Raw genomic sequence first — 16,940 nt, forward strand, 5'->3', positions numbered from 1 at the left:
AAGTTCCGATTCCCAAAACTGGTGTACCAATACCATACCATACCATATCTAGGCAGCTCAGGGTAGCGAGGTAACTTCCCGGTAACTGTGAGCATCGATGCTGTCAGTGCTCCCCACATCGCAAGGCCTAATTCATCGCCGAACTTTGTGTCACCAGTCCTGTTCTCTCGGGCGCCCGAGGATTGCGTCTTGCTTCCAACTCCTTCATCTACACAGCGACGAGTCGCTGGAACCACATTTTCACCGCCACCAAAAACACAACAAAACACACACACACACTCACACATTTCACACACATAATCTATCATGGCCCAGGATCCCCCCACCGAGATGCGCCGCTGGCAGGTCGCCTCCCCCGGCGCCTTCATCCGGGACCTCGCCCTCGTCACCGTCCCGACGCCCGCCGCCTCCTCACTCAAGGCCAACCAGGTCCTCGTCCAAGTCATCGCTGCGGGCATCAACCCGGCCGACTACAAGTTCCCGGACCTCGGCCTCGTCGCCAAGGCCATCATCTCCTTCCCCAGGTGCCCCGGCATGGACTTCGCCGGCCGCGCCGTCGCCGTGGGCTCCGCCATCACCGACATCGCCCCGGGAGACGTCGTCGTCGGCCGCCTCGACCCGATGTCCGCCCAGGGCTCGCTGAGCGAGTACGCCATCGCCAACCGCGACGGCATCGCCTCCATCCCCGCCGGCGCCGCCTCGGTCGACCTCGAGCAGGCCGCCGCCCTCGGCACCGCCGCCCTCACCGCCTACCAGACTATTGTCCCCTACGTCAAGGCCGGCGACAAGGTCTTCATCAACGGCGGCTCCGGCGGCACCGGCACCTACGGCATCCAGATCGCAAAGGCCATCGGCTGCCACGTCACCGTCTCGTGCTCCACGGCCAAGGCCGACCTGTGCCGTTCCCTCGGCGCCGACGACGTCATCGACTACAAGACGGCCGACGTCGTCGCCGACCTGCGCGCCCGCGGCAAGGTCTTCGCCGTCGTCGTCGACAACGTCGGCAACTCGCCGCCGAACCTGTACAAGGCCTCCGACGACTTCCTCCTGCCCGAGGGCCACTTCAAGTTCGTCGGCGGCGCCGTCTCGCTCGCGCAGGCCAAGAGCCTCGTGCCGGGCCTGCTGCTGCCCGCGTTCCTCGGCGGCGCGAAGCACAAGTTCGAGGTGTTCGTCACCAAGAACTCGCACGAGGACCTGGCGCGGATCGCCGCCTGGGTGGCCGAGGGCAAGGTCCGGACCGTCGTCGACTCGACCTTTGAGTTTGAGGACGCCGTCAAGGCCTACGAGAAGCTCAAGCAGGGATCGGCCGCCGGCAAGATTATCGTGCGCGTCGCGAAGAAGGCCTGATTTTTGGCCTTGGGTTCCCATCGCCTTTTACTCGGGGAGAAGTCGAGTGGGAGAAGAGGAAGTTGTGTGATTCATACGAATGGACGGACGGACGGAGGGAATGACTAATTATGTGATTCCCCGGGGGGCTTGTTGTTTCTTTAGAGCGTTTGTTTTTCTTGAGGGTGTTCTCCTTTTTCACTCCAAATATCGGCAACAGCATCAGTCGAATTACGAAATTGACGTCAGATAATAGCATCCGTTCTACAGCCATGTGTCGGTGACAATTGACTCCTTTGTGTGACGGTGAGCACTAATGTAGGCACTATTCTCGCTTGGGCCCGTTCCCCTGCCCACTTCCGCATCTGACATTGTCATCGAGCACGAGCCAAGAACCTGGTTCATCTCATCATCCTGCCGTCTGGTGGTGCCCGGACGAGCATAAACAAACTTGGCGTGCACCCGCACCGCCGTAGCCGCTATCAGATAACTATCGACCAGCAGCAATGTGCCTCTGATCCTTCGCCCACAACGATCGTGTGCCGAGCTTCCGAACCTCATGCCAAGGGTAAGACACACTTTACGTCTCAAGTCCGGCTTAGAAAGAACCTCATCGACGTGGGGCGACGGAGACTGATAAAAACACACACCACATAAACAGTCACGCCATGAGAGCGTAGTCAGTTCGACATCAGAGATACTGATTCGAGGTATGGTTTGGAATGGGTTGTGCATTTGCGGGTATCTTCTAAGTTTATACAAAATGAGTGTAACGACCATGAACCGTAAGTTGTGTTTCTCGCATATGGCAGCATGACTGCAATGGGAGGGGGGGAAGGGGGTTCACGATGGGCCGAGTTGGGCTCTTAGGCCGCCTGTCGCAACCGGGCAGCCACTCCGCGCCGCCGCCTTGGTTATCCTAGACGTATACCAGGCAGATACGGGGAGATCCGACTTGTCCAAGGTGAAACTGTGATATCCCGCCCCGAGGCAAAAGGCTGTCTGATGAAGACGTCGGACTGATGGTCTGATTGACCTTTCGATATAGGGGACATCACTCGCTAATCGGAGCGAGGGTGAAGTGGAGTCATTGTCGTGGCTTCGGTGTTCCGGAGCCTCTCAGACAAATGCAACACCACGAGTTTGGTGTTTTTGCCAGACTTCTTTCGAGAACTTGGATTGCAGTAATTGCAAAAGGTGCATGGCCTCGTCGGTCCGACCAATCCTTGTCAAGAAGCCAACGGCATCCATGCCCATGCAGATTATCCTCGTGACCAGGTTTTTGTTGGACTCAAAGGTGGTCAGAGGCTGGTCTTGAATGAAGCGCAGAGCACGTTCATAACTGGGACTGGTGGGATGATGCAGAGCCAAGTGAGCGCGGTCCAGCCGCAACGGTTTTTGGATGTGGTTGGCGGTCTCGACGTACGACTCGAATAGTGCAAATGAAGGCGGCGGTCTCTTCCATGCGTCAACGGTCGACTGCCAGGAGAGCAGGCGCCAAGGACGCAGCAGAATTTGAGGCAACTGGGGATCCGCCTTCCATGTCGCGTCCGCTCTGAGTATCGTCGAGAAGGCCGTGTCGAGGTTACTGTCGACGTGTGACTTGTCTAATACCAGGCTGGTGACCAGGGACCCCACAATCTTGCTGCTCTCCTCTTTCGGGCCCTCGCCTCGAACCATCCGGTCAGCCCACCCCCATGCCACCTCCTCGAGTCCCTCGGCGACCATGAATGGTATGAGCTCCGAGACGAATCGACGATCTGCGAGAAAGTCGAGTGTCCGTTCGGCGCCAGATGATCTGAGCCACTGAATGACCCTTAGGCCTGTCGAGGATGCCCGCATGGCGTCCTGAACCGAAAGAGCGCTCGATTGCAGGATTTTTTGACGCTTTGTCCGCAGGCAGCCAGTCGCCGCCTTTCTCGTCATCATGCCGCGCGATACGGCCTCGTCGAAAACGTCCATTGGGTCTCGAGGGTTGGCGAGCACCGCATTGTCGGGCTGGACGCTGCTCTTGAACAGCGGGTTGGAAAGAATGGCGCGAAGATGTCGGTCCGTCGGTCGGCGGTGCTCGTTATGAGAGGCGGAACCTTGTTTGGAAGCTGTCTTGGAGGCGGAGGACTCGGAACTTTCGGGGCCATAGCCATGCTCTCTATCGAGGTTCTGGCGGAAGGAAGTCTTTAGGACGTTGAGAAGCTTCTTCGACTCCTTTGAAGAGAGCGGCAAGGGCTGATGGATAGAGGGGATGGCATATTTGATCGCACTGAGCGACTTGGTGGTGAACATTGCCGGGAACGTGGTGGGATTTGAGGAGGGAGAAAAGAAACAACGGCGCTGGTGGCCTTTCGTGATGTTGTTGCAGTAGGTACAGAGCTACAATTTGGAGCACCTTGAAAACGTGTTTGCCGCAGTTGTCAGATTTGGGAGGATTGGCAGTCTCGCCGACGAGTAGTTGGTGGTGGTGTGCTAGGGTGGTGCTTTCAGTAAGCCAGGATAAACCGAATACGCATCATCGTCGAGCCGTGGAGTGATGTTGCCCGCTGGACTCGTGCCATTCAGGGTCATGTGATCCTATAATGCGGAGTCGGGCTGTTCACGCAGCCTCAGGCTGCAACAAGTTGGCACCGGACTTAAGGTACGTAGCGACACGCTCAGAACTCCAAGAGCAAAATGGTGGCTCGTTCTTCCGTTACCGACTAAGCAGAGTAATGTCTCATGTACATGGTACAACCACACAAATTCTTAATGCTGTATGTAATCAATGCGACAATAGAACTTTCTTGTATCGACTACCTCTCAGTTCACCTTCGCATGAATCGTATCGGCGAGAGACCGGGGTTGGTTTGGTGTGACGTGACGAATACAGCCTCGTGACCAACGACCAGGGAGCTCCGTCCAAGAGGAAGCCGAGGAGCAACCTGATCATCCATTCATTCTGTTCATTGCCTACTTGAAGTAGAACAGAAAGATGCCACCCCCGGCCATTGCTCCAAGGACAGACGGGCGATGGTGACGCACAAATCATCTCGGCCGAGGTAGTCGCGCAGAGGAAAGGGGGCGTGACAGCCAAGGCACAACGGCATTCTTGTCCCCAAACTGCATTGACGACTGGTATCTGGAAGCGGTTGGTATTGAAGTGCACCCCAGCTTGCAGCATTCTTGGCTCACGTTCTGGCATCAAAGCTGGCTAGAACATACTGAAGCGACTCCATTCATCGGATTCGTCTGCTGCCTCGTAGCTATTGTTTATCGTTACCTAGATGATACCCGGTAGAACGGGTACTTTGCTCAGTTACAATGCTAGGTGTGAGCTGACTACCTACTCCCTCAATGCCTACCTCCGCATCTATCCTGAGATTACGGCAGAGGACGTGACTGCGTCGTTCTCTTGCCTCATTGCATGGAAAGAACGGCTAGGGAATGGCCCCAAGTCAGGTACCTGCCTTAGATACCTTTGACAGACGGCGCACGCCAGAGCTCGCCCAGGTACGTGTGGGTACTTGCCATCTGGCCCTTCGACGTGGCAAACACTTGTATCGCTACCTCGCTCAGCCCGACGATTGAGGCAGTGGATCTGCATGGGTCCGCTGAAAGCTCCAAACGCTAGCCCGATGCGGACGAGTGGGAGTCGTCATTCGCTGCAGGCGGTCGCTCGGGCCAGAAAAACCATACAGCAGGAGTGACTGGCGACACAAAAACCACGGCGCAAAAAATAGGAAAAATCGAGCAGCAATTGAGAAACAGGTACTTGGCAGGTACAGGTACCACTCCGTCCACCCTCACCTCAATCATCTGCCTGCTCTCATCTCACCTCAGCTTAGGTAGGTAGAAAGGTACATTGCATTCTACTCCCTGATTTTGGATCAGTGGGATGGGGACAGACCCTTGGGCTGATGAAGCTCGAAGATAAGAGAAATCAAGATAAGTTAAAGAGGAAGGAGGAGATCTTGAGAAGGATGTGATCTTCAAAGAGAGAAGTAAAAGGAGAGAGAGAGACTCTCACTTCACTTGACTTCTACTCGATCACCTTCTGTTGCTGTCCAATAACACAGTACATGCCTGCAATACAGTCCGTACTGGTACAGGCAACCACCGTGTCGCTCTCCACACTCACAGGCCTTGCGACCCTCTGTGACCCAATTGACTGGTGCCACTCAGCTCAGGCTTACTGGTGCTGGTGCTGCCAACAGCCTTCTCTCCCTGGTGCCACCAAGCAAGCCAAACCACCTGACGCTTGTCGCTTGTCACTGTGTAGTGCCTTGTGCTGGCGCTGCCGCTCTGCTGCTAGCTAGTACTGCTACCTCTACCGGCACTGGTACCGGTACCTCGCCTGCCAGCACACATAGGTACCTACCTGCCTGGCAAAAACCTCCCTTTGAACTGAACTTTTCCCCAGTTCCCTTTTTGCCTTTGCTTCCATTGCTGCACCTCCACCTCCACCTGCACCTGCCTCTCTGCCTCAGCACAGCACAAACATTCCACCTCCCTCTACCATCCACACCTCATTCTTCTCTCCCACCAACTTCCACCACCAACCTCACTTTGTCTCGTCTCGTCAGCCACGACCACGACGACTTCGTCTCTCTCCCACTTTGCGGCACCCTTTTCTTTTCCTATTCTTTTTTTCTTCCCCTCCCCCTCCATCGGCCTGAGTTCCGCAAAGCGCAACCAAATCAACCCCCCACCAAAAGCTGTCGTGTCGATACGGGCAGTCAAATAATTGATCCCTCCATTTTTTTCCCATCGCGGAAAACCCCTCCCCTCATACAAAACAAAGCCCAGCAATGTCTGAGGTACAGACTCGGCCTGCCGCCTCGCGCGGCAGAGGTTCTGGACGCGGTGGAAGAGGTGGCTTCGCAAGCCGGGGCGGTCGCACTTCTGGCAGACCCAATGGCGATAAGTTCGACTCCAAGATCGATGCCGACGATGCGACTGCATTTGAGGACCAGGGCGAGCTCGGCGAGCTGAAGAAGCAGTACGGATCCAAGGCGCCCCTTATCAAGGAGCTCTTCCCCGATTGGTCTGAGCAGGACATTCTCTACGCGCTGCAAGAGACGGACGGCGACGAGAACCTCGCCGTCACCCGCATTGCTGAAGGTACGTCGGCGCACTCACGCCTTACTCTCCCTCCTGTGCTTGCCATCAACCCTTGGGTGCGACGGCTCTCAGACCTCGCCTGTCATCACTCGCTTGTTCGAGTACACAACATCCTTTCGCCAGTCGGGCTTTGGCTAATTTTTTCCCCTTGCTTTTAGGCACCATTTCTCAATGGGGCGAGGTGACGAAGAAGGCCCCCCGCTCCAAGGCTAAGGACTCCACGACTGCAGCCTCGAACATCGACTCATCCAGCGCCAGACCCACCCGTGGTGGTCGCAGCAATGTCGCCGATGCTGGTCGCGGCCGCGGAAGGAACACCGAGAGGGGAGGCCGTGGTGGTCGGGGCAGGCCCTCAAACACAGCAGCTCCCAACGGCACCCGGCATACCAAGGACAACGCTCAGCCGCTCTCTGTTCCCACCGAGGAGTCGAACGCGTGGGATACCCCCAAGTTGGACTTTAAGGACGCTCCCGCCGAGGACCCCTGGGCTCCCAAGGAGACCACCGAGAAGCCTGCGGCTCCTGCTGCCGCCCCCGCTGCCGCCGCGACCGAGGCTTCCAAGTCCGCTGCCCCGGCTCCCAAGACGTGGGCTAGCATGCTCCGTCAAGTAGCCGTGCCCAAGCCCGCCGCCCCTAAGCCCCCCAAGCAGGAGCCCGCCCCCAAGCCCGCCGAACCCATCGAACCTCTGCCTCCCGTCGCCCCCGCCGCCGAACCCACGCCCGAACCTGAGACCGAACCCGAGGCCCAGCCCGAGCCCGCTACCGAACTCCCCGCCGAGCCAGTCCATGAAGAACCAGCCCCTGCAGAAGTACCAACCGTCATCGAACCCGAAGTGGTTTTGCCGCCTTCCAAGGACCAACTTACTGAGACGAATCTTGAACAGGTAGTCGACGAATCGCATCCTCCTGCGACTGCTACCGTCGCGAGCACTGCCGCCGATTCTTGGGATCCTCGCCACAACGCCGCCAGCGCTACCGCGACTCCTCTCTCGGCTTCGCAACAGCAACACCAGCCCATCCGCCCTGCTGTCCCCACCTCCAACAGCGGATTCGCCGCTTCCGCCATCAAGGCCACCACCGAGCGAGGATCCCGTACCCCGAGCTACCAGCGCCGCGTCCTCGACCAGGAGGAAGCCGTGCGCATGCCCGGCAACCGCGAGGTTGACCGCGCCGCTGTCCAGTTTGGTGCCTTCAGCCTGAACGAGGACGATGACATTGATGGTGACCGTGAGGAGCCTGAGACTAGAACTCAGCCTCCTGCTGACTCTCCCGTTGCCCATCCTCGCACTTCTCTGCCTCCTGCTCCTCAGCAGGCTCCCGTCCCTGAGGCCATCGGCACCCAGAAGCCTGCTCCTGGCCTGCCCCCTCCTGCTGCCGCTGCTGCCGCCACGCCCACCGGTACAAATGCTTCGACTAGCAACGTCACCGACTTTGCTAATGCTCCCTTTTCAGGATCCGCCGGAGGTGCCATCCCTCAGGCTCCCGCTTCTCAGGGTACGTTTGACGACGAATCAACGCCGCAGTCTTGTCTTCCGCTGACTGACCCACTTCTAGTCCCTCAGTCGGCTGCCGCCCCGGCCCAGCCTTACTCCCGCTTCGGACAGACCGGTCCCCAGGAGCCATCCTCGTTCCCTCAGAAGTCGATCGACCCCTTCACTCAGCAGCCGAACCAGCCCTCGGCTTCGCAGAACCAGTTCGACAGCTTCCCCAACCAGCCGTCGCAGCAGAACCAGCAGCCTGGTGGGGCCTTCAGCTCTGCGCCCAGCGAATACTCTTCCTACTATACCGCCGACCAACAGAACCGTCCTCCTTACAACTACTACAACCAGCCCTACGGTCAGCAGGGCGCCCAGGCCCACCAGGACAGCCTGTCTTCCCAGCAGCGATCTTTCGGCGGCTACAATGCTTCTCAGGCTGATAACCTCAGTCAATACCCTCAAAGTGGCGGGCTCCAGAACCAGTCCCGCTACGGAGGCGTCACGAACGACGCCCAGAACAGTGGACACACCACCCCGAACCCCACAGCCCAGAGCCAGCAGGCAGCCAGCCAGGCCTCGCAGCCCCAGTCCCACGGCCAGCAGAGCTACCCCTACAACAACCACCCCTACTACAACAACGCCTACTACTCGAACTACATGAACTACGGCCACTACGGCCAGGGTGGATACGGAGGCGGTCCCTACGGCAAGGGCGGTGTCTACGGCCACCCCTACGGCATGTCGCCCCAGGGTCCCTATGATCACGCGTCCTCCCCTGCCGCTGGCTTCGCTCAATCGTCTCTGCACCGCGCCGACAGCGGCCTGAGCTCCGGCCTCGGCGGCGACTTTGGCCGCGCCGGATCCGCCCAGCCTGGCAACCAGCCCGGTCTCGCCGGCAGCGGCTTCGGTGGTGTTCAGGACACCTACGGCCGCGGCTCTTCCTCGTTCCAGAGCCCAGCCGGTCAAGGATTCAACAGCGCTGCTCAGCCCAACAACACCGGTTCAGCCAACGACGACTTGAAGCCTTTCGGCGACAGCAAGCCTGGCGCGGGCCCCTCGCCTTCGCTCGGGGGTGCGCGCCCCGGCTCGGCCACGAACACGGCCTCTGGCCAGACTGGTCTGCCCCCGCCCCAGTCGGGTTCCCAGATGAGTGGCTACGGCGGCTACCCCAGCCACCTCCAGGGACACGGTCTCCACGGAAGCAGCGGCTACGGCATGGGAGGAGCCACTAGCGGCCAGCACGGCAGCGCCCCGTTCGGCTCATATGGCCAGCAGGGTGCGTACGGCAGCGGATACTACGGCAGTGGCAACCAGCAGCAGCGCGGCGGTTGGGGCGGAAACTACCACTAGGAGGGTGGTAGTCGACGGCCATCTCACTCACGCCACTACGACATGAGACGAGGTGGCTAGAGACATCGGTGCCCACGAATATGTCGCCCGGCTTTTTGCGCTTTTATCGGCAAACGAACGAAACTTTCTTTGGACCTGCAGGTGGTTTTATTTTAAACTGCAGGCGGCAAGGATAATTCATGCGGTCTCTTTCTGCGGGGAAACTTTCTTCTCTCTACTCATTACCTAAGTCTATGGTCTTGGAGCGTGTACGATCTATCAAAAAAAAGAATCAGGGAGGGGAAACACATTCGGATATGGTCACCGGCCGCGACGGAATCGTGTTTTTTGTTTTCTTTTTCGCGATGGGGAGGTCTAATCAGGCTTGCTCAAGAATGATAGCCGACGGCGTGGTGGTATGCGGCCTTGAAAATTCAACTGAAATGACAGATGGAACGGATCCGGTGGCGAGGTTGGTCGTTGGTCGTTGCCCGATGGAGGGCCGATTCCTGAGATTGAACTCCTTGGAAAGGAGCATGATTGCCAATGAAGAACCTTTGGCCCATGACACTGCTGGTTTCTGTTTCAATGTGACTCGTGATTTGCCTGAGCGACTAATTGCAGTAATGTTGTAAGTGACGCCCACCCAGCCTGTTATCACATGCTTGTGTAGTCAGTAAGGAAGGGCCATCGCTTGACATAAACGAGCAGTTATCCCTTGCAGATAGGGACCCCCCCCCCACAAATATTTTGGCACACTAGTCCTACTTTTCCCCCAAAACGCTATGCCCTCCTTTGAGTCTTCTGCTGCTATTCTGTTGAGCAACATCTCTTGTAGTCTATCTACTCAGTGTTGTGCGCGCGTGTGTATGTGTGTATGTGTGTGTGTGTGTGTGTGTGTGTGTGTGTGTGTGTGTGTGTGTGTGTGTGTGTGTGTGTGTGTGTGTGTGTTTATGTGTGTGTTTATGTGTTCGTCAGCGTATTGCTCCAAGGACGGAGACAGGAAAAGACAAACACAAAACAACATAAACATGAAGCAAGTGGGGACAGTCAAACGCTGTCATCAAATCGTGTCTCATTGTAAGGCAGCAAGCCCTCTGGCCCCTTCCTACCTCGAACCATGGTGTCTCGTCTTCTCATCCCGTTGTAGCTGGTATCTTGTAACTCCCCATCCCGCACGAAAATCCGGGTATTGTCCCCTTTTCACAAATACCGAACCTCCAGAAGGCAACCCAAACGCCAAACCCAAGCCCTCGCCAAATTCGCAATCCTCCAGTGATCCTCCTCAACCACACCACGAGACGGCCCAGCGGCCAAGCTCGGTCGGGGCGCACATCCGCTTCATGTCGTCCTCTCGTAGGGCCAGGAGCACCTCCCAGGGTGCATCGCCCTTGGTGATGCCGCGGCGCTGCATAATGTTCATGCTGCCTTCGTTGGCTGACCACGTCTTGCGGACGTAGTCCGCCTTCCCCGCGGTACCGGGGATGCGAAAGTCGACGTCGGCACCCATGTGGGTCCAGACGCTGCAGCCCAGGCCGGCGTGGTCGGGCCTCAGGGCTCGGCGGAAGGCGACTCCCTCAGCGGTCGGGTCGACGAGGGAGGCGGCGAGGGCGATACGCGATGGGATGTAGCCCGGCGCGGACACCTGGTTGACGGCCTGCCGGATGAGCCAGGCCGCAGCAATGATGGCGGGCGAGGAGTCTGCGTCCATGGTGTCCTGGTACTGGATGAGGTCTGCCACAGTGGTGCTGGCGCTTGTTTGAGTGTACACGTTGCCCCATGAGTCGGCGGAGAAGGCCGGGGACAGACGGAGGCGGGCGTCTGCTGCTGTGGTGAAGGAGGTCTTGTCATCCAGGGCAAGGTGTTCGAGGCGCGCTCGGGTGGTGTGGACCCAGACGAGGGCGGAGAGGGTGTCGACCACGGAGACAAAGGCGTCTGGGCCATACTGAAGACGGAGCTTTGTGAGGGCCTGGTCATGGAGAGTTCTAAGGGTCAAGTTCTCAATCTTGAAGAGAAGACAGACTGCTTCAGGGGCCTTGGCCACCTGGACTACAGTGAGCCTGTTCATGCCAGGTACAAGGTCTGTTTCCTTTGTGAAGTTGTACTCAGGGAAGACCGTGCTCTTAATGTTGGTTCCCTTGTGCTTCTCCATGCTGGGTCTGTCTAAAGACAAAATGTTAGCCTTTGTGAACCATACGCGAGAAAAGAGGTGTGAACTTCAGGGGTGTGACTTACTTGCAAGCTCCCCGAGAAAGATGCCTGGGACATCCATCCAGCCGTTTCCAAAGAACTCCAGAAAAGTCTTGATGAATCCACCGTCAAATATGGCATGGTGGGTTGAGAAGCAAAGGATCAGCCCACCTCTGTCAACTCTAGTGACTTTGAGTGTGATGGGAGGACACGATTCGCCGGGCTTGGGGTGGTCGGGGGAAAGCGAGAGGATGTCCTTGTCCATGGCGGAGGGGGGCATGTCTAGCTCCTTGAGCTCCTCGTAGTTGAAGCCCCAGAGACCTCGGCAGAACTCGTAGGAAAAGAGGTCGGGCCTCTGGAGGGGGTCGCTCCGGTTTTCATCGAGGTCGTAGGAGAGCTCGAGCTGGTTCAGCTGGGTCGGGTTGGCGGCAGGCCGAATCTGACCGGCCAGGAAGGGCCACCGCATGAGAGAGAGCTGGAGGCGGATGGCGATGTGGCAGAGGGCCTTGTTGATGTCGAAGCTGCTGTCCACGTCAAAGACGAAGACCGATCGGACGTAGATGCGAGGCGCGATCTGGTCCAGGGGCCCAAGGGTGATTGGGGGGACGGTGGTGATGCTAGCCATTTTTTTCTTTATTGCAAAGGCAATAGGAGAAGACGGCTTCCTTGAGTTGACGCAGCAGAAGATAGAGAAACGAAACGCGGTTGCTGTTGAGGGAGGTAGTGTGTCGAAAGGAGTTGGTTCGAGAAGAAGAGGGCGGCTGAGGAAAACAGGTGCCTTGGGAAGGGCAGAAAGACGGTTATCAGTTCGGGAAGGCACTGAATACACAGCAAGGCGAAGGTGAAGTGAGGCGGCTGCCTTACATAGTGAATCGGTACAACAACCGGAGATATGTTCCTCTCAACCTTGGATGACACACTTCACCACAACCCGGTTCAACTCAGAACAAGTTACTAATAATTGATTGGGTACGTTGCTGACGACCAAGAAATGCTGTTCTGAGCGTGTTGTACTCTTGTTTAGGTTTAGGCAAGCCTGTTGCCTCGTGGGAGACCATGGTTGATGTGAAGTGTGTTCAGCGAGTTACAAAGGTTAGGCTCAGTAGAGTTAAGTCGCCTGAATACACAATGCTTTAGGACAGTTGCCTTGTTTTGGTGTAATGACCAAGTCGTTCTACATGAGTTTTGGAGGGCAACCTGTTGCCCGACAGCTGTGAGGGGAAAATACTATCCGCGGTTGAAATTGGTCATGATTCAGATGTGTTCCCTTTCTGTTAGGCCACCTGCTCCGAAGGCATGTGCCATAATCTCAGTGTAGACGGAACCTATCGCTTGGGTACAAACGAACACTTACAACCGGAAAGAGATGCACGCAAGAACACATTCCTAGTAAGAAGTAAATACCTTACGTTAGATAAATAACTAACACTAAGCGCAATTGGCTCTACTACGGTATCTGAAGCTAGTCTAAGCTTGTTGCGCGATCCAGCTTAACAGAAGGCAGATATATTGTTAACAGGGAGTTTTCAGAACCTGAAGCCTTGATGGGAGCTAGGGATTACAATGTTATTCAAAAAATAGGACAGGGAAGTATCACTATTACACACCAAAGTCTTAAACATACTTACCTAAAGCATACTATCCACTGCAAGATCAAAGAATCGACATTTATCAGTCCGGTAGCAGCAGTCTTGCAACAAGATCAGCAAAGCTACCCTCAATACTACGACTCATGCATGTATGAGCTCTCAGACAGGCTGGGTACAGCTAACGCAAGTTAGGATCAACCGCAACGTGAAGCATTAAAGGGATTATATCTGCGGAGCGCCAATGCCAATCCCACCAAGATATCAGGATTAATCTGTTGTAAAGTCTGTTACGACGATAGCGAGACGGGCAGCAGGCTACTAAATGAAGGGATGACGTTACCTACAAAGCCCGTTATCCACCTACCAGAGAAGACACAAAGCACACTTTCTGTAGAGTCAGAAAGCTCCAGAGACGCTATCACCGCGGCACTGCTGACAGAAGAGACAAGTAGAGAGGCCTACGGCGAGAGCTGCAAGGCACTTACATCGTCAGAGACTAACCACACTACAAGCTTACCTCACTACAGCAGAGTTCATCCTCCAGTTCTTCTCTTGGCGACAGAATCCACATGCCCGGATTTTCGGTGAGACCGCATTCGTCAGCGAGTACGGAGTAAGGAAGTCTGAGTTTCTCAGGGATTGGTGCTTGATACGACTGAGTTGCGATTGATGTTGTGTTCGGCCCAGCACCGCTGTTTGTTTCGACCCAGCCGAGTCCCACACGGAAGGACCATCTGAAACCACGAGTAATTGCAACTGCGAATAGTTCCACTTTTATCCTCTTCATCCGGATCCGAAACCGTCTCTACAAACCAACAGGTACTAATGACCGACTTTGCAGCTGTGACCACAGTTGCCTGTCTCCTCATGCTCTTGTTCAACTGCCCGCCCAGGGCTGGATTGCAAGACGTTGGAATTTCCGTATGACTGCCAGGTGGGTAAAAGCAAGACTTTCTGTTGGCACAGGTGTAATCGATATACCGATGAAAGTGGTGATAACTTTACTATTCGTTGGATTCGGTGCAGCTATGAGGACGGAGGAAGAATAACAACAAGGGTGCCCTGACGCGGGCCCATAGTGAGACAGCCCTCCTTGACTCCGATCCTCTCCTTAACGCCGATTTGCCATTTCGGCAGCCCTGATTCCTGCGAACCAACACTGGCAACTTTTTCTTATGGTGAAAAGTGCCCTTTTTTCGTGCCTTTCGCAGAATCTGCCGATTCCTCCAAAAACGCAATAAAAACATAAGTGTTATACTTTTTATAGGTTTCGTGGTTATGCTACGTGACGTAACCCTCCTCCCGTTTTCCTCTGCAAAGCAACGCAGTCTCACGACGTCACAATCAGGGGCGTTTCTCTTCGGCTGCAGCGTCAGAGGCGTATTCCTTCGTTTGACGAATTACCGCTGTCGATTGCTCCATCCGCCCATGGTATCCCGTAAGTCAAACTACCCCCATTTCGGCACCCCCCCCATCTCGGCACCCCCAGCCCCACCAAGCTACACTAAAACCTACTACTTTCTATACATACTATATAACCCTACTTTTAAGACTAAGAATTATACTAAAATTATTTATAGTAATTAAGTACTATATATACTAAAATTTACTATTTTTATATATGTTTAGCTAATACTTACTATATACTAGTAGTTAGAAAGTAAAAGTAGTATTTTACTAGTAATATACTATATTTCTTTTTATAAGCTTTATAACTTAAATTTAAAGCTAAATAGTATATAATAACTACTATAAGTATTTATAGAGTACTACTATAGTTATATAAGGTTTAATTTAATATTACTTACTTAATAGCTTTTTTATAGCTATTTATAAATTTTCCTTACTAAATTAATATAAGTAGAAAACTAACTTCTTTATTTTAAGCTTATTAATAGTAGTATACTATATTGCTCTATATTATAATACTAATTATATAGAAATATACTATAATAAGTAGTTTTTATATTTTAATATAATTTCTTTAAATTATAAAAGATGTTTTAAAAAATGTTAAGGTTTACTAGTAAAATACTAGTAGATACTAACATTAGTATTTATAGTATAATTAGTATATAGTAGATAGAAATAATAGCATATTTACTTTTTAAAGATACTATATTACATACTATTTACTTAAATATATAATTTTATATTAAATATAATAAGTAGGTTTATAGTTATAAGGGTGCTAGAAAGTAGTAGGTTTTGGTGTAGCTTGGTGGGGCTGGGGGTGCCGAGATGGGGGGGGTGCCGAAATGGGGGTAGTTTGACTTATCCCTTGTGTACTTCCTCAGCCTCGATGGCTCAGCCTCGATGGCTCTTCCTGCTCGTCTTTTGCAGGGCACTCGATCGGAGGGTCGTGATCCTCAAGTACGCGCGACCCATCCTTCCAATCGGATCTCGGCTGATGAGGTGGTGATGAATTGCTCCAATGCCTGGTTCGAAGATGACTTCGTGAATCCGTCTGCCAGATTGTCATTGCAATATCAGAAGGTAAATCTATCACGGTTCGATCGAACGAGTTGACCTGTGATTTTGCCAACAGTAAGACACTGGCTCGTGTCGCGCCGGTGGTCCACAACGCGATCGGATACGCCCCCTGGCCGAAGGGGGTGGGTGGTCTGCTCCTTCTGGAGGTCGGGATCACTCATTGCTGCGAATTCGGTGCGAAAAGAGAAGCAATAATTTGCGATCTGTTTTAGAAGAGCAGAAATGACTTTTTGCCGAATGTATCGCCAACACCACGGCGCTACTATTGCCAACAACATAGGGCCCGGCTCCCTGCAGCGCCTGGGCTCCGACGACGGACGACGACGTCCTCTCGAACGCTATGCACTACATCGTTCCCAATGGTTGCTTCATTAAGGTGCCTCAAAGCGAGTTCGCCGCTCTGTACGCCGTTGCCTTCCGCGGGCAGAATTCACACACTCATCTGAGTCCGCTCGCGGCCCAAATACAGGAACTTCACCGTCTGGCCTGGAAGTGTGGATTGGAAAAGCAGTGGTAAAATTGTATAACATAAAGTAAGCCACATACTGCTGCTTTGTGGACAGCTATCTGAGATTTGGATAGAAATAACCAGGTAGAAGTGTCCTAAACAGCGACAGCCGCATAGTTAGCCTCTTTTTCTGTGCCTTTCGACTTCTGGTCACATTAGGAGAGCTATCAGAGGAAGCCGTGGACGCAGTCCTGGATCATCTCGGAACAGCGATAAAGACGGGCCCGAAACCCATATACTCATGAACCGCTTTTGGAACGCGTTGTTTTCCATCGTGTTGAAAAGTTGGGTGAGATACTACGCCTGGACCCAATTTTTGTGTGACTGTCCCAAAGTATAGAAAGAAGTTGTATCTCTTTAACATCCTTTTGGCGGTTTGGGAAGATTCTGGCATTGCTTGCAGACGAGCTTAAGAGAATTACAACAGTAGCAAGGTATGTATTATGGACATGCTTCCCAGTTGCAACTTCCCCTCTAATATATTTTTCTTAGTACGCACTATTAGTACAGGCTACCTACTTAGAGCTACTTTATTAATAGGCTTTTATACCCCCCCCCTGCAGCCCTTTAGGCTAACTGTACTTAGTAATACCTCTAGTACTACTAGTACTATAGTATTACAGTCAACTTTCTGTAGTAGTATCTATTAGTAGAAGCTAAGGTAATAAAGCTAGGGAATAGTACTATAAGTTATACTAAAAGAATTAAGTCTTTAGAGAATATAGTAATTAATTATATACTTAATAAGGGGCTTATAATATATATTACTAGTAAAGAGTACTAAGAGTATCTAAGGGGATAATTATAAAGTTAATTACTAAAGAGCTATAGAAGTTTATTCTTAAGTTTATTTAAGTCTATTCTATATATAAGTCTTATATATTTATTACTAAAATTTAGCTTATACTTAATTACTAGTAATTTAAGTATTATA

The 16,940-nt window shown here is 53.5% G+C and overlaps 4 protein-coding genes across 4 annotated transcripts; 2 read left to right on the forward strand and 2 right to left on the reverse strand.

Annotated features, from left to right (window-relative positions):
- Positions 1-306: 306 nt before the first annotated feature.
- Positions 307-1,347, forward strand: CH63R_11396 (Zinc-binding dehydrogenase; the record flags this gene model as incomplete). Its single annotated transcript, XM_018306370.1, has 1 exon — positions 307-1,347. One exon carries the CDS (start codon positions 307-309, stop codon positions 1,345-1,347), a length of 1,041 nt encoding a protein of 346 aa, XP_018153211.1.
- A 1,098-nt stretch (positions 1,348-2,445) lies between these two features.
- On the reverse strand, positions 2,446-3,609 carry CH63R_11397 (uncharacterized protein; the record flags this gene model as incomplete). Its single annotated transcript, XM_018306371.1, has 1 exon — positions 2,446-3,609. The coding sequence occupies one exon, from the start codon at positions 3,607-3,609 to the stop codon at positions 2,446-2,448; it is 1,164 nt and encodes a 387-aa protein (XP_018153212.1).
- Positions 3,610-6,107: 2,498 nt separating this feature from the next.
- On the forward strand, positions 6,108-9,247 carry CH63R_11398 (Rnapii degradation factor def1; the record flags this gene model as incomplete). Its single annotated transcript, XM_018306372.1, has 3 exons — positions 6,108-6,420; positions 6,579-7,913; positions 7,974-9,247. 3 exons carry the CDS (start codon positions 6,108-6,110, stop codon positions 9,245-9,247), a joined length of 2,922 nt encoding a protein of 973 aa, XP_018153213.1.
- A 1,264-nt stretch (positions 9,248-10,511) lies between these two features.
- Positions 10,512-12,041, reverse strand: CH63R_11399 (Trichothecene 3-o-acetyltransferase; the record flags this gene model as incomplete). Its single annotated transcript, XM_018306373.1, has 2 exons — positions 10,512-11,389; positions 11,462-12,041. The coding sequence occupies 2 exons, from the start codon at positions 12,039-12,041 to the stop codon at positions 10,512-10,514; spliced, it is 1,458 nt and encodes a 485-aa protein (XP_018153214.1).
- Positions 12,042-16,940: the final 4,899 nt, after the last annotated feature.

This window comes from Colletotrichum higginsianum, chromosome 8 (assembly GCF_001672515.1).
Source record: "Colletotrichum higginsianum IMI 349063 chromosome 8, whole genome shotgun sequence".
NCBI lineage: Eukaryota > Fungi > Ascomycota > Sordariomycetes > Glomerellales > Glomerellaceae > Colletotrichum > Colletotrichum higginsianum.